The sequence below is a fragment of the Gobio gobio genome (assembly GCF_949357685.1).
Source record: "Gobio gobio genome assembly, chromosome: 5".
NCBI lineage: Eukaryota > Metazoa > Chordata > Actinopteri > Cypriniformes > Gobionidae > Gobio > Gobio gobio.
This window is the reverse complement of record NC_137101.1, coordinates 4,697,193-4,720,083: the sequence shown is the minus strand read 5'-3', so window position 1 is coordinate 4,720,083 and position 22,891 is coordinate 4,697,193. Positions and strand designations below refer to the sequence as shown.

General features: G+C 39.0%; 1 protein-coding gene across 29 annotated transcripts in view; it reads right to left on the bottom strand.

The window, feature by feature from the left end:
- plekha5 (pleckstrin homology domain containing, family A member 5) overlaps positions 1-22,891 on the bottom strand; it is a 259,065-nt gene that overhangs the window by 106,427 nt on the left and 129,747 nt on the right. Inside the window, exon 1 of one of the 29 annotated variants that reach the window (XM_079817058.1) lies at positions 460-713. The exons of 24 other annotated variants lie outside the window; for them this stretch is intronic. In XM_079817058.1, the coding sequence (XP_079673184.1) occupies positions 460-491 (32 nt within the window). In that variant the 5' untranslated portion in view covers positions 492-713. Of the gene's footprint in view, positions 1-459; positions 714-22,891 lie in introns of those variants that run through there. 4 more of the 29 variants (XM_079817060.1, XM_079817053.1, XM_079817057.1 and 1 more) reach the window with 4 other exon arrangements.

Sequence of the window (22,891 nt, the reverse complement as noted above, 5' to 3'; positions counted from 1 at the left end):
GGAATAAAAATAAATTTATAAATAGAAATTATTTAAAATAATGTAGATACAAAAATTGGCATACATACTATAATAACTATTTGAAGTTTATTAGAAATAAATTAATAAATAAATAATATATGCATGATACAATTACTTATACTGTGATTAAAAAGGAATACAAATTTATGAAATATATATATGAATTACTTGTTGTATTGCTCAAATGCGAGTCATCTGCTAAATGAATATGTAAATAGTTATAACCCAACTCGATTGAGCAAAATGGTCTACCAGGTTGACGTCAGCTGATCGACCTCCTAAACCAGCTTTGAGCCGTTAGAAACCATGTAAAACCAGGACCCAGGTCCGAGTCAAACATGATGAAACCCAGATGAAAACTCAACAGAAGACATCTACCCAGAAATCTCCACAGCAACATCCTCCTGAACAAACACACACTCACAGAAAACTACACACCTTGAGCGAGGGGTGGTGCAGAATTTCAACATGTCTCTCCCTCCGGGGGCCGCCGGTGGCTCTGTATCCCCTCAATCCTGTCTCTCTCTCTCTCTCTCTCTCTCTCTCTCTCTCTACTCCTGCTGTTTACCACCAATCCAAGTATGTAGTCACTGCTTCTGCCTTCCTCAGTCATACGCCCCGATCACAAGAGCATGGAGACAGACACCCAGCAGCCCACCCCCCTCGTCTCCTTCTCCACCCTCTTCCTCTCTGCCATGAGGCGCCGACGTCTCAATAAATACAATTACCGCCGCAGTCACACACACACACACAGCCAAGAGAGGACAGAGGAGGCCGTTCACACTAGAGAAAGGCCGTTTAGCAGTGATAAGCGCACACAACGGGCTCCTCTCTCACATGGAGAAGTCACAGGGTAACATGTGGACAGACTGAGGCAGAACATGCTTTGAGGCCAACGAATCAAGGTTGAGGAGAACTTCAACACTCACACACACACACATAAAGCACATTATTCCTAGTATTCAAACGTTAAAGCTGTCAAACATGAGATGTGCTTTATATTTAGGGACCTATAAATGCACCGATCAACTGGCCATGGAGCGGAAGCAACCGATTTTCCACATGATCGGCCGGTTTTTGTTGCCAGCTAGACTGGGTAAACCCAGCCTGATCTGCCGGCGATTTGATTTCACCCTGCAGCTCAGGCTGGAAACCAGTACATTCATGCTTCTGTCACACTTTTGCGGGAACCAATCACAGACTGGCTTATCCACCTGGCGGGTTTAACAAGATGACGGATAGAGAAGTGATGGATCGATGCCTGTTGATCACGCCTCTTGTGGTCTGATTGGTTGAAGGACTGTCCATTTGCGTACAAAGTCATTTGAACTATGCCCGTTGATCACGCCTCTTGTGCAGTAGAAAATACAGAGCACACTCCCCGGACCAATGTTCAATCTTAAACTGAGCTTGGTCTGGTGATAGCCAGACAAGTTGCCATTCTCTCCGATGGCGAAGTGACACACACCCGCCTCCTCTCACTCACTCGTCTCATTCCCTCTGGTTAAACAGTGCTTGTATTACGCATCATTTCACTATTTCCCACAGGTTTCGCGCTCACACCAAAAGCATGTGCACCATTGATCTATATAAGCGGAAAACATGGACAGAATCCAGAGATGTATAGTAACGAAGTAGAACTACTTCACTACTGTACTTAAGTACTAAAAGGCAGTATCTGTACTTTACTAGAGTATTATTTTTTTCTCCTACTTCCACTTTTACTTCAGTACATATTTTCGATGAGTTTAATACTTTTACTCCGATATTTTTTTTATGTGCTGCATCGTTACTCGTTACAATTATAAAAATGTTACGAATCATTCCATTCCAAACCCACATTACCGCGCATGAGAGAGAGAGAGAGCGCGCGAGAGAGAGAGCGCGAGAGAGAGCGCGAGAGAGAGCCCCGCGTCGCGAGCGCGCATTCACTGTCTTTAAAACAACACGAGCGTCTTGCGCTCAAATTGCTCTCTATTTGTTTACATAGTTAATGTGCACTGTGAAGTAGCATATACAAACAATGAACAGCTGTATTTTTATTAACTAAGATTAACAAAGATTAATAAATACAGTAACAAATGTATTGATCTTGGTTAGTTCATGTTAGTTATTAGTCTAATACATTAACTAATGTAATGTTAACAAATTAAACCATATTGTAAAGTGTTACAAACAAATCATTTACTCAGAACACCTCTTGAAATGAGAATATAAGTGTGCTTACCCCATTTTTTTTTTTAGTAAGAGTGGTTATAGTAAGATTTAATCTTAATGAACTACAGTATTTTCAGGTTTTTTATATGACAATATGTAGAAAAATTACCTACCAACATTGTGATTGTCCTTTAGGTTAATTATTTGAAATAATAAAAACAATATGATGTTCAAACTTTTGACTACTTTCTTTAATAACTACATAACACAATACTTGTACTTTTACTTTCAGTACTTGAGTAGTACATTTTAAAATAAACTACTTGCAATACTTAAGTACAAAAAATGTTGAATACTTTAGTACTTCTACTTAAGTGTGGTGCTTAAAGAGCACTTCAACTTCTACTCAAGTCACTTTTTTGATAAGGAACTTGTACTTTTACTCAAGTATGTGTCTCTAGTACTTTATACATCTCTGACAGAATCCAGTCATTAAACACACACACAGCCGTGCACACACACACACACGTGCGCACCCACACACACGCACGCACACATGCAAACGCATTGACACACACGCACACACACGCATGCACATGCGCACACACACATGCACGCACACACATCACGCTCATGGTGTTATATAACGTCATGAACCTGCTCTGAGAGTCCCTTCATGAGTATTTTACTGTTTAATAAAAAAAAAAAAAAAAACACCTATTGTCATATCATAAACTTCAATATCTATCACGGAAACCCGTCAAAATAAAAGTTTGCTTTAACGTGAAAGAAATATATTACTATTGTATAAAATGAATTTATGAATTTATGTAGCTGATGTGGAGTTAACCATCTTCAAGTCATCGATTAGCATATTCTGTCATGATGATCTATAAACCGCTGGTGTGGGAACTGTTGTAAGATGCACAGAGAATATCTGCATGAAGAGAGAACAGGTATAGTTTAGTTTAATTACGGTTATAACTTATGTTGTCGTCTTGCTTTTATGACATGCTATTGAATTTGTGTTACGTACTGTATCACAATAAATGTGAAAGACGCCAAAAACTCAACTACAAATGTGCTCGACTACAACAACTCTTCCTCTTCTCAACATGACCTTTGTTGTGTGTTCCCAGGGGCGGGGCTTATGTAAATTTGAGCTTGTTGTAGTCCCTACCAGACGTTTGTTGTAGTCCTTAAAAAGCGATTTCTGTAAAAGAAAATATCTCCCTTTGCTTTGAACTTTGAGCGTTGTAACTTTGCAGATGTTGTTTATGCTCAAACAGCAACATTACACACTAACTAAAGTTAAAAAAGTCAAATCATCAACCACCCCTTTAATGTCAAGCCCTATGTCATAGTATGCATAGTAGTAGTAGTATACATCTTTTTGCATTACAGTAATGACAATTTTGGAGGAAATGTGCTTACATGTCAATGAAAACAAACCTTAAATCTAAAAAAATCATAAAAATTACAATAAAATCCCACAACCGAGGTTGATGCCCACACATGCTCACCGAGCAACTGGACGTTTGATGGACTGAAAAGCAATTGTTAAAGTGATTAGCATCCTTCCAAAGTGAGTGTTGCCTTGGAAACAGTAAATTAACCAGTACACAGCGCAGAAACCATGAGCACGGGCGTCCCAAATGGTTTCAGCCACCAAAGTTTTGCCATCAGTCAATTGAGTCAATCATATCTCTCAGTGGGTTTCAGATTTCGAGACAAGACGCACAAAAGAACACAGAAGGCCTAAAGATCTTGTCCAAGGTGAACGAGGGGCAATCGATATGTTACTGTTACTTCGACTTTAGGACAAACGCAGGGTTAAAAGCTTTCAAAAAGGAGATTAGATAAAGATTTTCCGTCTGGTCTTCAGCAGAGCCATGACATAATCCCGCTGCAGAAAACAGCGGCTGGTAAAGGAAACGCTGTGCGAGTTCATGCTCGGGCTGAGCCCTAGTTAACACTCCTCACTGTATCAGGAGAGTACATGTGACACGACACCGTACATTATGTCACGTATAGACGGCTGCGGGGACGTCTTCATGCATACATGCATGGCCGATAGCAGATTGCATAAAAATAGCACGCTGTTCTTCAGCGCCCTTTCTCTCTCTCTCTGTCACTCAGAGGTGCGTTTGGGCGAGGAAGTCACGCTTGACTTGGTTCTGTCACATGGGCGGATCACCCGAGGCGTCCGGTTTATTCCTCTGCCAGGCCTGCAGGGACAGCAGGTGTGCTGGAGAACAGGTGGACACGTCCAGCTGTGGACGAGGTGTCCATCCGGCTCTCCAACATCTGCAAGACCCCTTAAAACAAGCCAAAGGCATGAACGAGAGAGGCGGCATGGGAAGATTGAGCAGCTGTCGAGGAAACACACATTGAATCTCCTCAACACGACGGCACTCTGAACATATTTTTACGCCGTGCTAAACACGGATTGATTTTCTTGACATCAGAGGACACAATGCACAGACGGGTTTATAAACTACATACAGCTGCCAGTTCAATTCAGTGCCCAAAATAGCTGAAAGCCTATGAATACAATCACTTGTAATCAGGGCTTGACATTCACTTTTTTGCTCACCAGCCACTGTGGCTAGTGGTTTTCAAAAGCTACTAGCCACTCAGCATTTTCACTGGCCACCATTTTACTGCTTGGAATTTACATTTTATATGATTAAAGTTGACTTTGGCATGCTTAAATTACTTGATTTTGAGTCATTTTACTTGATTTAGAAGATTTAGGGCGTTTTCACAACTGAAAGTCCGCTCCAAGGTCCGAACCGAAGTTCATGTTTTGATACATTTTATACATTCGGTTAGTTTTGGTTTGCTTTCACTTTGCAATTATGCGAGCGCACTAAAGCACTTTACATGACACACTTGCGTCCACTCGTCTTCATCTATGTGGGCGGCATCTGGACATTGATTGGTTCGTCTGACGTCAGCGTCTTTGACAAGAGTGAATGAACGGACGCATATCGTTGCCACTATTGAACATTTCTCGCTAGAAATGACATCAGAAGTGGGAAATGTTGGTAAAAAAAACGTACATTTACACACAAACTGACCAGCAAATTGTTACAGAATGGAAAGCACAGGATTGTGGGATATCAAAGGCAGCGAAGGATACAAATATGCTGCCTTCAAAAATCGATCAGATGAAGGTATCTCAGGAGACAGGAAGCTAACATTAGATTCGGACGTGCCTTGGTGCCTTGAAATGTGTCCTCCGAAGGCAGCATTTTCCAGGTTTCGGACGCAGCCCATGTTTGGTCAGAAGCGTTGCGGGCATATAGCCTCGCATCCATTTTGCCGTGCTCTTCGTCAAATTCGTTTGCATGTTATTCGAGACCAATCATTTGACATGTCTGAAGATGGTCTGGTCCAGTTTTTGAAACAACGGTTGGCTTACCGCCATGGGCCAGTTTACATTTCTGTTCATCAGGACGGCTCAAGTTATTGAACACTCAAATATGTGTAAATGCTTAAAAAGTGGGTGGGTTTATGCTAACTGTTGTGAATGGTTATTTCTGAACGAGCCATTTAGTTTCAACAAATTGTCTGGGAGGACTTTGTGTGAGCAGCTTGGATACAAATGAAGTGAACCTAGGCTTGTTTTTCTCTCATGCTCTTCAAAGAGATGAGCACTTCATTTGACTAATGGGGTAAAACTAGTAATATTAGTAATGGAGCGGTCGATAGCTGCTGTGTCATTGTGAAAGCCCGCGGCGGCACGAGGGAAATTGCTGAAAATCACAAGTGCCTGTTTGAACTTTCACAGAGATATGCGCATGTGATCATTCGTCGAACTCATGAATGAGAGCTTTCTGAGAAGCGTCTGTCCTCGCCACCGGCTACAGAGACGAGAGTCAGCAAACAACACACCGCATTAAAGACACGTCACTGTGAATGATAAGACTGGAGTAATGGATGTTGAGGAAATGAGAGGAATATTCACTCAAATCCCTGTTGCACAGAGCTAAATATACTGGAAGAGCGGGTGCGGCTTTGATAGCAATCAGTGATGTCAAGGGAAATTCAGTAATGATTATTTTATTGAAATAAAATCAACAAGTGTTTTCCACTGTTCCTTCACTCTGACAGCAAACAAGCACATTACAAATCACACTAATTGGTTGTAAACACAATTTGTCAAAGCTCACGCCACAGGCTAAGAGAGGGAAAGAGCGAACAGAGAAAAGAGCGATCATGACAGGAAGTGATAATGCTTTTAAAAGGGAACCAGCATGTAGGGAGAATCAAAATAAAGTTATACACAACATCAGCTATTAAGACGACTGCGTTCAGTCATTAACATATTTTTGTAGTATGCATGCTGTACCAAGTATGCAATACTCCTACGACCAATCACAACTGAAACTGCATCCCATAATGCAATGAACATGGCGACAAAACTGAATTAGAAAAGTATAATAGCCACATTTAACCCTATAAAGCTGCAAAGATACTATAAATGATCAACATGATAACAAAATATACAGTATTTTAAGTAAAGAAAACGTGATTTAATAACTTTTACTATTGTTAGTAATATTTCAAGATGAACATTTACTTGACTTGATTATCCATACACCATTCATATTCAAATGTGAGTAGGGCTTTTGAGGAAGGTTTATTTGTTCATCGCTCAATCATTGTTGTATTACATGGCATAATATTCCTTAAAACTACAGAGCTTTTATCATAAAACTAAGCACTTAAATATCATCTTACCAAAGACATTATTATATGCATTTTATGTCAGAAGTCAGCGATACTGTTATACAGATCTCATTGATTTACATTAAAAGCTATCAGACTTCATCTTACTTTTTGGCCGTATAAATATCAGCACCTGCACCAAATTGCATATTATTAATAAAATAAACACAGAATAAAATTGCTCTAGTATGAGCTCCATTTTCTCACTATATCATTCAATATTAGCCACAAAAGCCTGATGTATCAAATCTAAATTTAGATAGTAAAGGTTCATAAACGGTTTAAAAATATATATTTTTCAGACTATTATTTCATGCCAGGCTAAGTTATTTCCATGTAAAGTCAATGTAAAGATGAGTTGACGCACGTCTAGAGGTCCTGCGGCGTGATAGACGCGTTTAGCACGATTTCACCTCACATCTGCGTATCCAGTTCGTGCGAAAGAGGCAAATTGAGTGTCTTGCACAAGTGATTTTATTTGGTGCTTTCTGTGCATTCGCACGCGTTTGAAGCAAATTCGCGTCTGATGCCCGAGTTGAAAAATCTGAAATCTCCAGAGTAAATACAGAGCGGTGACTCTCTCGATGAATACTCGCTCAACATCAGCCATCTTGCAAACAGACAACCGCCTAGCACTTGCCACAAGAAGCAAATTCCGCCTTAAACGCTGGTGTATTTCGCTTCAAACTCTCGCTTTATACGAGTGGATTCAAAATCTTCAAGCGTCTAGACGCGATGGAAGCGACTTTGACACTCAATTCGTTATACAGTATACTGTATACACTTCATACTAAAGCAAAATACAAAGTACTCCATACTGAATGCAGCATTATCTCATCTACTGAGTAAAATGACATGGGGTCGGTCCAACCATTATGATCATTAAATGTCTATACAGTCTCAAATCACTGAATAAAAGGTGGCAATAATTGACGTGACCCAGTTGCTAAATTTAGTGTCACATTCTCTGAAAGGTTCATCCGGAAATAAACAATGTTTAGTGTTCCTATGGGCATTCAAAAGCTCAGGGAGAAAATGGACAATGAAGCATTTGCTCCCAGCGGAGCGTCTGCCATTCACACACGTCTCCGCGGCCCTGCGGTCGACCTTTCTGAAAGGCCAGCATGCCCTCGCGCCCTCCCGTTACCCTCGCTGCTTTCACACCAGTCAGTGCACAGCTTTCTACAAGAGCCTTTCCTTGACGTGCACACGCTGATAGATTGAAAGATTCGACTGGAATAGAGTTTTTGGTGATCGAACATGTGGCATGATGGATTATAATGTATGCTGTGTTCATTTTTCCAAGTCAAAACTAGGGATGCATGATATATCGTCCGATATATGTTCAGTTTTAATGTTATTGGCCCAATAAGAATATCTGGACGATATATTAAAGATGACAAATAATGGATTATTTCCTTCAGCTGAGACACTTCAGATGCATCATGATGGTTTTGAATTGCTTGAAATATGATTGAAATCACTTCAAAAAAGGAAATACGGATGTGCAGCGCAAGTTTGTCATATCGGCTACATAAATTTATAATGAGAATATCATTAAATCCAATATGTATTTAGATTTATTGGCAAATATATCCGTTATCGGCTTTCAAATATAAAGAATTATCGGTTATTCTATCGGCCAAAAAATGTCATATCGGTGCATCCCTAGTCAAAACAACATTTCTAAAATATTTGCATTCATTTTCAATGTCATAAGCTAGTAACTCCATGCATTGCTTAGCAGTCAACCCATATAAACAACCTATTTTACTTCAGTAATATGGCGTAATTCTGAGTGAAACTTATAGGGCTTGATTATTTCCCATTGGAATTGGCTAAATTATGAAAAGTGGGAGTTTCATACTAGAATGGAGCCAGATTTTAATGTAAGTATGCAAAAGCAATGGCTAAGAAGCCATTTGTTAACATTATCCAACATATTGCATTGCCTGACAAGAACGGTTTTACATTTTAAATTAACATTATGAAGACAAACTTTCTATTTGTATTTGAAATATTATGCAATTTCGTCCACAGTAAGATAGGGAACACATATTGAAATTAACAAGACAAGCTAACTGAAGCAAACGTCTAAAAATCATCCATCACACTAGCTCTCAAACATTACTTATATGCGTATAAGAATGTATGAATGAAATGAGCCGCTGCTGTCAGTCTTAAAGCTAATGAAGCATTTCAGATTAGATGAATCATATGAATCATCTCTGAATGAATGAATCTCTCTCTCTCTCTCGTCTGATCTGAAAGCCCAACTCATAATTAGTATAGACTCAATGCAAAGAGGGGTATTTGCCACAGGTCAGGCTTTACTCGTTCATTGTAAAGCGTTCATAATGCCGTGCTGTTTGAAAGAGATACCGGCCCGCTGCAAATGTCAAACTTTTGATAAAATCTTAATTTAAAAGTCTCTGAAGAACAACCAGTGGAGAATAAACGTTGATGGCATTCACATCTAAGAAACTTCACACGCTTGGGTGCAGTTTAAGAAAAATGTCTAAAAAGCGGCGAATCCTGGACAGGCTTATCTTATTAAGAAAAAGGGGCAATATAAGCCGCCCATGTAGAATCTACTGAAGCCGTTTCAACAGTGCAAATGGAAAGAAAGAGCAAATCCTCTCATTTGTTACTTAATCAGGGAGTAATTCCTTCGAGAAGTTTGAATCCAGAATAAGTGATTGTATATTTCATAAGCGGGTTAACCAAGGCGAATCTGGGAGGTCATAGCACAGATTGGTTGAGGCAAACGAGAAATTGCCTCTTATTAAGGCATGTACCATGCAATTACTCAGAGTCAATGTTTACGTAAATGGTCCAAATGAAAGCAGAGGTCCATTGTGCACTTCACTTATAACGTGTCTCGAGTACATAAGATGCTCCAGTTTGCAGTTCACATCAAAGCATCAAACTACGGTACAACTAAATTGAGGACTATGCGTTCAACTGAGGCGGATAATTGTTTTTATCCAATAAGAAGACGTGCATAATCTACAAATTGAAACATATTTAACAAATAAATCCTTGGATGAGCAACAAAAAAACTCACGTGACTTAAATGCCTCAAATGTGATTGGATAACTGGACTAACCAGCGGACCAAGCATCTCAAATGTTGGTTTGGTCACATTCTGAAACGCATGAGCCAAAGTCTGTCATCAAAATGGTTGGGTATAATTACCTCAAAGAAGTGTCTCACATGATTGCGTTCACAAACACCAGGTATCCGCCTCTGAACGCAAGCTAAAGTGAGCATTTATTGCGTTTCGTCTGCACGCTCTGAGGCACAAGTCATTTAAGATGTAGGAAAAAAGAGCCACAAGTGACCATTTTGTTCTCTTGAACAGGAAACTGAGCAAATATGTTATGCAATATTCCAATTTTGTGCGCAAGTTAAATTCGCGAACACTTTCCACTTACCCAGTGAAACTTTAAACACACTTGAGGCAAGGGTCGTCACGAAACCTCCATTGTCATTGGTACGGCTCTGAGCAGCATCACAATATCAAGTTATCTTTATTTATATAGCATTCTAGATTTTGTTTCAAAGCAGGTTTACTGGGATCAACAGGAAATTATTCAATAATGCAAACAGTTTAATTCGGCTGTTAAGCAGCTCTAAAGTAAAAAATAGTGTCAGTGTTCAGCTGAGGTCGGTTCAGTGTTGATTCAGTTTCGTTCAATAACTGTGTAAAGATCATCAAATGTGAAATGAGTTCAATCCAGATATAAAGCAGCTCTGTAATAAACATTGATGTCATCACCCAACTCAGCTCAGCTCTTATTAAATAGTCTCATGCTGCGTTCCAGACGAGGTTGGATCATAGACTGTAAAAAAAGATGGACGACGCCCCTTCAAGATCTTCCATTGTAGAAAAGTGAAGCCGCCAATGTCTGAATATGGCGCTGATATCCTGCGCTGATTTGGGGCCGAGTCTGTGCAGTAGTGACCTCAGGACCTGAGTCTGCGGAGTAGAGAACAGGAAGTAGAGCCACGATATCAAAACCCCGCCCACACTCCTGCAGTATCTGTTAGTTGCAGAACAACTCATTATGTCGGTGTGAAATAAACAGTTATGGAAATGTAGAAATTAAAGCTAAAGCTCCAATCTCCTCCCGAAAATCCTGAAAAAAGTCTGTTGGTGCCTCAGTGACAACTTCGCTCAGAGAAGCCAATCGTATATATATATATCATTAGAAATCCCAGGATGTCCTTCGATAAAGAGTAGGGGTGTAACCCCGGCATCATGGCCAAATTTGCCCATTGGCCCCTGTCCATCATGGCCTCCTATTCATCCCCATATATATTCTAATGACCAGAGAGTCAGGACCTCGGTTTAACGTCTCATCTGAAGGACGGTGCTTGTTTCAGTATAGTGTCCCCATCACTATACTGGGGCGTTAGGACCCACACAGACCACAGGGTGAGCGCCCCCTACTGGCCTCACTAACGCCTCTACCAGCAGAAGCCTAGTTTTCCCAGTTGGTCTCCCATCCAAGTACTGACCAGGCTCAGCCCTGCTTAGCTTCAGTGGGAAACCAGTCTTGGGCTACAGGGTGATATGGCTGCTGGCAATCATGATGTCACACCCCCGTTTTTATAGCATTAAATAACTAACTAACCAAACGTATTTAAAAAACGAACACTTGAACTTACATCAGCATGATAAAAACGACCTAAAATGACAGAAACCATCTTTTTTGAAGTGTAACTTGATTGATCAGTTAGTGTTGCCTCCCATTAAAATACATGGATGGGGGCGGGGTTTATGACCTATACAGGGACCAGCGACCCGGGGTCAATCAAGGGTGCTTTAGCTTCACTTTTCAGGATTTGTGTGGCACACTTGGGTTGGACGTGGGAATATCCCAAATGAAATGTCCCACTTCAGACCTCAGTGAGATCCAGGGGTATCAGTTCACATGTTGACAACATGATGTCGCCCAGACACAACGAAAGCATAACGTGTTTTTGTGTCAATCATGGCAAAAACAGAATAAAAACAACATAAATTTGCTTTTAAAACAGCTGACGAAAAGCAAAAAGGTATTATTATATTATTACAAACTCAAAGTCTAATGTTAAAGTTTGCTTTTACGATTATGCGAATTGGAAGTGACGTCAAATGACGCGTCTCATTGATAATGGGGTTGATCGATTTACCCTGAATTCACAGGTTGAATGTCCGACTTTGAGTAGCGTATCAGACGTTATCGCCAAGAAATAGGTGGAAAAATCCAAATTAAGAGCTGTCTGGAACACAGCATCAGAACAGTCAAATCAATAATGTTGAATATTAAGTGTCCCCAACTACGCAAGCCAGAGGCGACAGTGGCAAGAAACCCAAACTGGCAAGAAAGGAGAACTAGTCCCCCGACTAAGGTTTCTCCCAAGCGAACCAACATGGTGTGGTTATGATACCAGGCTGCATCACAAGTCACCTTTTTTTTATAGTGCTTTATACAACACAGCTAGTTTCAAAGCAGCTTTACAGGGATCAACAGGAAAATAATGATTCAGAGATGCAAAGAGTTCAATTCTGCTGTAAAAAAAAAGTGCCATTGTTCAGCTAAAGCGAGTTCAGTGTTGATTGGTATCATTCAGAAAAACTGTCATTTTCATTACAGGTTACACAGAAGTTAAAGATTAGAAAAATAATGCATGAACCTGAAGAACATATGTCTATAATCTGCTGGAAAAATGTAAACCATGTTCTAAGTTTGTCTGATTTGAAGGTTTTTTTTGGCCCTTTTTATCGGCATAAACCACTTAAGAGCAGAAAACCAGGTTTAACAGCAACACATTTTATATATTGGGATACCATGCAAAAAGAAAAACTATTATACACTATCATACAAATGTTTGTGTTTCGTTTTTTTCAAAGATTGTAATGCTTATGTCGACTAAGACTGCAAAAAATACAGTGCAAACAGTGAAATATTATGTGCAACACTACTTTTCGGTGTGGTGTTATTTTAAAACCAATTATATTATGTATGGTATGTAATCTTGGTGCAATGTAATGCGATTCATCATGTGTTGATTGCACCTGCTCCTGCAATCACCAGCACATTACATCATCCACACGGTTAGAAAACATCTCGATAGAGCCGTCAAGTAGTTCCTCTCCTGCGAGCACAAAAACACACAGATCTGCTCATGTCTGGCACACCAACCCTGCGTTGGTGTTGCTAATAGTAACCGCTGCAGATGGCTGTTGTTGTGCCAGTAATGGCAGGGCTGTATTCGCGCTCTTTTGCCCTAAAAAGCATGGCAAGAGGAAGTTCGGAAAAAGCCAAACAAGCGGCTCATTTGGAGGCAGATGGGCTGAGAGTGTGGCTCCCACCGAGATGCTTCAGAAAGCATCGTAATGGAGACAAAACACACAAACTCGAGCGCCAGTTCAGATCAGATAATGCCGCATCGCCCTCAGGAAACCCGTCCAATGGTTCGTTTCTTCTAGCTCACAAACGCTGATTAGAGACGCACAACCTGGACACCCGATGAGGGCGATTCCCTCCCCGCTCTGTGATTGGACGACGACATGCAGGACTGTCAGTAAATCTCAATTAAAGGAAGAAGAGTGTGAGACGTTAAGGCGGAGGTTCTCCCGGAGGTGGGTGATGGAGTGGCTTGTTAGTCCCTGAACGTCTGAAGTTTTGCAAGAGCAGATGTGGAGAAGAAAAGGGCCAATTATTCTCTCACAGTAATGGGTTTAAGAGGGGGACGCAGCCCACGTTCAAGAGGGCGGCGTGCTTACAGTGCACAAGCATACAATAACATGTCATCTCAGGCGGTGGGGAAAGAAAAATAAAATGGATAGCCCGTGGTTTGCACTTAAAGACTTTTGGTGGTGTCATACTGGGACGTTATGACTGTTCACACCAATGACAATCAATCTAATTATATGAGAATAGTGACGCATAATTGTGGTCCATCACGAAACTGTGGCTTTGACGCTACAACTACTACACGTTTTCAGGAAGAGCAGTTTTTCCAGAGTAGGGGCGAAATGACACCATTGACAGGCAACACGATGACACGGTTAAAATCGTGAATTTTTCTGGATTTAATTGTTGGAAACTTTTGGGATAATGTAAGTGCTCAAGTCACCCATATATAACCGCGTTCTAGTGGTTTTTGAATATTTTAATTAGGGCTGCCCTCGACTAAAGATTTTTCTAGTCGACTAGTAGTCATTCATTTAAGCGATTGCTCAACTAATCTCACATGTATATTAAAGGTCCCGTTCTTCGTGTTTTTTTGAAGCTTTGATTGTGTTTACAGTGTGCAATATAACATGTGTTCATGTTTCGCGTGTAAAAAAACACAGTATTTTTCACACTATTAACTTATCTGTATACCGCTGTTTCCACTGTCCTAAAAACGGCTGGTGATTTCCTTGTTCTATGAAGTCCCTCCTTCAGAAACACGTAACGAGTTCTGATTGTGCAAGCGGTTCCTGTGCTGTGATTCGACCACAGCTTAGCGCACGTGAAAGCGGTTCCTGTGTTGTAATTTGACAGCAGCTTAGCGCACGTTGGAAAGGTCACGCCTCTTAACGGAGAGATGTATGCGTTCAATAATCTCTACAGCGTCCCTGGGAAAGCCAAACAAAGGTGATTTGACTCCTGGATGAAAATAACAGCGTCTCGATGACATGGCGATAAACACACTCAACGCAACAGTTCCTTTTCTCCACGCGACCGTCCGCTTCTCCACGTGGGACAGCAACAAGACCGCGCCCCCTTTTTCGCGTTTCTTTGTGGGCGGAGGTTAGTCTGTTCTACTGCTCTACTGACGTAATTAAAGAAGGAAGTACCAGGATGTAGTCCAAGCCAGCCGTTCGCTGTAGGCTTTGAAAGGGAACTTCTGTTAAATAAAATATCTCGCTTGGCATTGAACTTTGAGCTTTATAATTTTACAGGTATTATTTATGCTCTAACAGCAACATTACACACTAACTAAAGTTTGAACAATGGAATCGCGAAGAAGGGGACCTTTAAAGGAACACGTCGACTTTTTGGGACTTAAGCTTATTCACCGTATCCCCCTGAGTTAGATAAGTCCATACATACCATTCTCATCTCCATGCGTGCCATAACTCTGTCTGACGCACCTCTGCTAGCCTAGCTTAGCACAAAGACTGGAGGTAAATGGCTCCAGCTAGCCTACTGCTCAATAAGAGAAAAAATAACGCCAACATTTTCCTATTTACGTGTTGTGATGTGTATAGTTACATTGTGAACTAAGACCGACGGAAAATGAACAGTTGCGATTTTCTAGACCAAAAAAAAAAGGGCGCTGTGTAATATAATTGCACAGCTGCACTCATGGGACAGCAGCAAAGCTCCTTGATTATTACGAAGGAATGAGAGTATAGTTCCTACCCATATCGGCCAAGAAAATCGGTCTTAGTACACGATGTAACTATACATATCTCAACATGTAAATAGGAAAATGTTGGCGTTATTTTGTCTCTTATTGAGCAGTAGGCTAGCTGGAGCCTTTAACCTCCAGTCTTTGTGCTAAGCTAGGCTAGTGGTGGGTGCGTCAGACAGAGATATGGCACGGAGATGAGAATGGTGTGTATTGACTTATCTAACTCAGGGGGATATGGGGAATAAGCTAAAGTCCCAAAAAGTCGGCATGTTCCTTTTTATAAACCAAATCAGAATAATGAGCCTTTAATTGCCTATACAGTCCAATCAGCACTCAATCGCATGCATAAATTAAAATGTTCAGATGCAGGTTATTGACAATGTGTTCGGCTGCAAAGATTAACTCGACGATGCCGACTCGTCATCTGCTCCATTTTATATGTAGGCAACAAATCATGCGGATTACATAATCTGAGAATATTTGTTTTCCACTGGTTGACAATTGCTTGCCATTTCAAGCTTTCTAGAGATATGTGTCTTATGTCTGTGAGGCAAGTAAATGATGCTCAAGTTCACAGAAACCGAAACGGCAGAAAGCGAATCCTGTTTATTGTCTGTATTTTACAAAGGCACAACGTTTTCTTGTTATTGTGAGTGCACAGACCTCTTATGGTTTTTAATTATGAAATGCACTTTCTGTAAAGCTGCTTTGAAACAATGTGTATTGTGAAAAGCGCTATACAAATAAATTTGAATTGAATTGAATTGAATAATTATGTATTACTCTTATCTGTATGACAAAAATGTATTATGTATTTTAAGTTGTTTCCGCTGTTGTCAATGTTCGCGTCGGTGCCTCCATGCCTACCTTTCACACTCCGCACAAACTTGGATATGCTCCAAATAATAGCACATATTTATCCATTATATATTAATAAACCTAATAAATCATAATAATGAGCTTTAATTCCCTATACACAGCCTAATCAGGGCTCAAGCGCACGCATATCTTGCCGCAGCGCACCAGCAAAAGTAATGATTATGTCATGAAAAAAACAGAAAGGAGTGAACATTTGTGACTCTGGACCACAAAACCAGTCATAAGGGTACATTTTTTTTAAGATTTAGGTCCAAATTAAGTCCTTAGCAATTCTAATAAATTTTTTTACTAAATATTTACCAAATATCTTCATGGAACATGATCTTAATATCCTAATGATTTTTGGCATAAAAGAAAAATAGCCAAATTGTTGGCTATTGTCACAAACATACCCGTCAGACTTATGACTGAATATGAATATGACTGTGATGAAGTTGACAATGCCGACTCGTCATCTCCGCAGAATAGTGCACGCACATATATGCGCGTTTCATAACGTATTTAAAAATATTGGTTCATTTAAAATAGACATTTCAAGCTTTCGATAGATGTATTTCTCATGTCTGTGAGGAAAGTTACCGCTGAGTTTCGGTTTATTTTTTGACACGCTCAAGTTCACGGAGACTGAGACTGTTTCCTTTATTTTACAAAAGCACTACATTTAGTTATTGTGGGTGCACAAAAAAGGCCAAAAATGATGGAGTATTTGAAGTTAAATGCAAGTGATCGCCTCCATGTTATGCAGTAAAGTAATACAGCTTCCACACTCCACACAAACACTTGGATAAGTGCCTAATAATAGACTATAGCACATCTAGGTTAATGTGAGAGCGAGCAGCCATGTAACATTGCAACTACTTACATACTCGATAAGCCATATTTAGGGTCGATGAATAGGCAAACGTTTGGATTTCCTGCCTGACATAAAGGACACCTTCCAGCCAATCAGAATAGAGTATTCAGATACACCATGGTATGAATCTATACCAAACCTTTGTGTCAGTGTGTTCTGAGGGCCGTGACCTGCATCAATACAGAAACGACTCATTATTGTCACAGAGAAACTAATCGGCAGGAATGGAAGAGTAAAGAAATCGCTGATTTACGGCAGACATTACCGGAGAAACTCATGACTGAAACTCTCCCAGACACTTTCAGAAACCTAAACGAAGATGTGACTTAGCCCTTGCATCTAAAATCACAACCGCAACATAAGTTAAACATGTTTAAGACACTTAACCCTCTGGGGTTCTTCGGTCATTTCTGACCCAATTATTATTTTTTTTAAATGTTAAAAATCGTAGCTTCATCGGAATGGTCCGAAACTTGGTGACTTTATTGGTACTTGGTATATGAACACCCAAAAAAACAGGATTTGATAAATCTAAGTGGTCGTAAAAAAAAAAATAGTCACACCTTCGGGTCAATAATGACCCCCATAGGAAATGAATGGGAAATTGGCAAAAATATGAAAATACAGAGTTTTTTGTGCATACAATCTACAAATCAGCCAGGATGCAGAAAAAAAGGACTCAACAGTGAAGGGGTGAATCTCTAAAACATCAAGAGTGCAAAACAGACCAAAAAACTCACACACACACACAAACACAAATAGCTTTTGGAATGGCACGCGTTAATTTGTGTGTGCGTGTGTGTGTGTGTGTTTGTGTGTGTGTGTTTTTTGGTCTGTTTTGCACTCTTGATGTTTTAGAGATTCACCCCTTCACTGTTGAGTCCTTTTTTTCTGCATCCTGACTGATTTGTAGATTGTATGCACACAAAAAAAATAATTTCCCATTAATTTCCTATGGGGGTCATTTTTGACCTGAAGGTCCTGAGTGTGACAATTTTTTTTTTACGACCACTTAGACAAATCCTATCCCAAATTTGTTTGGGTGTTCATATACCAAGCACCAATAAAGTCACCAAGTTTCAGACCATTCCGACGAAGCTACGATTTTTTTTAAAAAATTATAAAACGCACTATAGTGGTAAAAATGTGCCATTGTGTGATAAAAATGCTCAATGTGTCCACCGGATGGCTCCGATCTAATTTAAAAAAATGCTTTCATGAGGCCTAGGCTTGACTCTAAAATGAAATACAGCTTTAATTTAAAAAAAAAGTAAAAAAATGTATATATATATATATATATATATATATATATATATATATATATATATATATATATATATCATAATTATTGCATAAATATTAATTATAAATCATAAAATTATCTCAAAACACCAAAAAAGAAAATAAAAAATATATTTCATTGATTTTACTCAAATCTTTTTTATCTTAATCCCGCCCTCCGGGTCATTTTTGACCCGATGGTCCTGAGTGTGACCCATAAATGAAGACCCCCAGAGAGTTAATAAGCTCAAAGTTAACTTTGCAGAGTTATTTGGTGCAAAATTAAAAGATAAATGACCAAAAAATAATGCATCTAGGTGCCATGCAATACTATGAGAATGTGCATTGTGCTCTTGTAAAACAGACATATCTTCTCAAATGCAGCACAACCCTTCTCATAAACATCCAAACACTGGTCCTGGAGTTCATGCTGCAAACATAAGTCACACCAGCTTTGCCTCATTCATGGCCGTTGTTGGGGGACGCGTCCTAAAGCGTCTCGTCCACTTTTGAGGCTGAGCTGTGGAGACTGAACCGGGCCGAAGACAGCAGGAGGCCGAGCCGATGAGGTCTAAATCTACCTCCCATCTATACACACCATCTGCTTCCCATCAAAACACGCATTTATATCCACTTTCAGGGCTTTATACATCCTCTCCGTGTGTCTGGATCATACAGGCTGATACTCCGCTATTTGTAGGAACAGATGAAAGTAAAAAGCCATTGCAGTAATATTTAGAGATGGTAGATGCGATGGTAAAACCAATGGGCTATTAGTGTTTGAGAGGAAACGCACGACTGCTGCCCTATGAAGTTTTCTTGCTAATGCACTGCTAAACAAGCTGATTCATCAATGTGTGTTGTGTTTTCCACTAAAAATAGCTAAACATCCTGGATACATTTACTTTATGTCCATGAGAAATTAACATATCTTAATATTTATGCTTTGTGCAAAGCTGTATTTTCAGCATCATTACTCCAGTGTCTTCAGTGTCACATGATCCTTCAGAAATCATAGAAACATTTATAATTATCAATGTTGAACACTTCAGCAATTTGATTAATAGAAAGTTCAAAAGAATAGTATTTATTTAAAATAGAATCTTTTGTAACATTATACATGTCTTTACTGTCACTTTTGATCAATTTAATGCATACTCGCTAAATGTATCTATTTCTTATTTATTATTATTTCTGTATTAAGTTCTTTCCCCCAAAACTTTTGAATGACAGCGTATAAATATATACACACTACCAGTAAAAAGTTTGGAAACTGTACTGTTTTGATTGTTTTTGAAAGAAGTCTCTTCTGCTCACCAAGGTTGCATTTATGATATTAAAAATACCAAAAAAAGCTGTAATATTGTGAAATATTATTAAAATGTAGAATAACTGTTTTCTATTTGAATATATTTTAAAATGTAATTTATTCATGTGATCAAAGCTGTATTTTCAGCATCATTACTCCTGTCTTTAGAGTCACATGATCCTTCAGAAATCATTCTGATATGATGATTTGATGCTCAACAAACATTTATGATTATTATCAATGTTGAAAGCAGTTGTGTACAATTTTTTTTTTTAGGATTCTTTGATGAATAGAAAGTTCAAAAGAACAGCGTTTATCTGAAATATAATGCTTTTGTAACATTGTACTACTGATCAAAAGTTTTGGGTCAGTAAAATTGATAGTATTTATTTTTTGGGAAAATGACAGAAATTAATACATGTATTGAGGAAGGTTGCATTCAATTGATCAAGTGAGATTAGAGACATTTATAATGTTGCAAAAGCTTTATATTTCAGATAAATGCTGTTCTTTTGAACTTTCTATTCATTAAATAATCCTAAAAAAAAAGTACTGTTACTACACAACTGTTTTCAACATTGATAATAATCATAAATGTTTCTTGAGCAGCAAATCATTATATGAGAATGATTTCTGAAGGATCATGTGACTCTAAAGACGTGAGTAATGATGCTGAAAATACAGCTTTGATCACAGGAATAAATTACATTTTAAAATATATTCAAATAGAAAAACAGTGATTTTAAATTGTAAAAATATTTCACAATATTACAGTTTCTACTGTGGATCAAATTTTGGATCAAATAAATGCAGCCTTGGTGAGCAGAAGAGACTCAGTTCTTATCAAAATTTTACAGTTTCCACACTTTTGACTGGTAGTGTATATACACTGTCGTTCAAAAGTTTTTGATCGGTAAGATTTTTAATGTTTTTAGAAGAAGAGGTTTATATAAAAATCAGGTTTTATATATATATATATATATATATATATATATATATATATATATATATATATATATATATATAATATCCAGCCCAAAAATCACATGGTGTGGTTAGGGTCATGTTATATATATATATATATATTTCCAAGGACAATAAATATAAATATATATATAAAACTTGCTTTTATCCAACATAAATTGATTGAACTGTGGAAAGTTGCATTTGGAATGAGTTGTGAAGACTTTGTATTTCTTTGGAATAGCATGCACTAATATACATTTCAGGAAATCTAATATATAAATCAAGAACATGTATGAACATGAATTCTGATTTCACGCGGACTTCTGCAGGATATCATCTTGATTGTGGAAATAAATCTGCAGCTTCACGTCCTCTGGGACGGAGGGTTCACAGACTGGCAGAACTTTTTAAAAACAGATGGTATTATAAGTGCTTGACCTGAATTGATCTGAACACGTGGCATGGGCGTATCTGGTTGCACACTCCAGCCCAAAAATCAAATGGTGTGGTTAGGGTCATGTTTCTTAAAGTCTTCCTGCTGGACCCTTTGAAGTTCGTTTTGCCCCGTTCTTTTTTGGAAAAACCACAATTAGACATTTTAACCAGGGGATGTCATGACTACATCTGCTACTTCAACACACGTGGAACTGAAGTAGGCATGTTCCTCTAGTAAAGACACACTGAATGCTCTGGAAGAGCCTGCGGGAGTGACGTGTGTGTGAGGGAGGTCATTTGTTCACAGTGGAGAGGAACGGCTCCTGTTTCTCCAAGCGCACAGCTGTGTTCAGCAGCTGTAACTAAAGCTCGCCTGCAGTGTGTGACACAGGTTATATGGGACACACTCACACGTGACACTTAGTTTGCCTGTAAATTCAACACAGGACTACAATTAAAACTAGTAAAAGATGTGAAATAGCATGTGCGATTTACTGCTTAAGTGTAGTCATTGCTCATGAATATTAATTACTTGATGTCCTGTAACTTATTGGCTGACTGGCAGCTGGTGAACTAAACAATCTGCTGAAATCATGGCTCATGAATATTTAATAAGTTATTTGACTGGATGCTTCCGGAAAGCTACCAGGCAGCATCTGCAACAAAGCACCAACTCTACAGCATTACTGCAAGAGAAATTATATTTTATAAAAGTTGTGGTGAGTTTGCCGTTTCAAATCAATGCAATGAGATAAAAAGTCTAATTCACAACAAATGACTCTTATGAACCAGAATCAATTCACATTAACTCCGTATAATAATATAAAACTTTAGATGCAAAAAGAGTTATTTCATGTGATAACATATGCCATTGACATTTACACCCGCCATTTGCGTGTGTATTTCAACTGTGGCGTGTAACACGGTCTAGTGTTATAATTAGGGCTGTCAAAAGATTAATCGCGATTAATCGCATCTAAAATAAAAGTTTGTGTTTACATAATATATGGGTGTGTACTCTGTTAATTATTATTTATATATAAATACACACACATTCATGTATATATTTAAGAAATATTTGCATGTATATACTGTATATACATTTATATAATCTATAATATATATAAATATAAATGTTTTATATATAAAAATAATAATTTTTTCTTAAATATATACATGCTTGTGTGTGTATTTATTAGTGCTGTCAGTTAAACGCGTTATTAACGACGTTAACGCAAACCTATTTTAACGGCGTCAATTTTTTTATCGCGAGATTAACGTTCTTTTTGGTCTAACAAACTTTGTAGTTTTTTCACATGCTGTTGCAACAACTAGTAACGTTAGAAAAACTACAACACCACTCCGGATGTAGCTAGACCGGAAACAAAACATCAGGCACGCTGCGGCTGCCCGCACTCGTTTGGGCCATTAAAAGATTAGACGTGGATGGCAAGCGTGAGACGCCGAAATGAGAAACGTATTAAGCCATGGTTTAACTCAGGGGTCTTCAACTAAAAGTGCTTGTCTTGAGCGCTGCTTTCTGCTCTGACACCAGACGCGAATGAAGCGTTTTGCGCGAGTGATTTAAGTCAATGCAAAGACGCAAATAGACATTCTGCGGCGCGGATTAAGCGGCGTGCATGTCGCGTCATTCGCGTCCGGTGTGAAGGCACCATCAGTCTCTTCTTCACTGCATGCTTGACCGCGCGTCTGGGTCTGAACGTAGTAACTGAGCATTGCAACATTAACTGTTTCATTACGTCAAAAGGCTTCGCGGTCCGGATTCGGACCGGAGTCCGCTAGTTGGCGACCCCTGGTTTAACTGCACTATAGGCGGAGTCCTAGTTTACCTT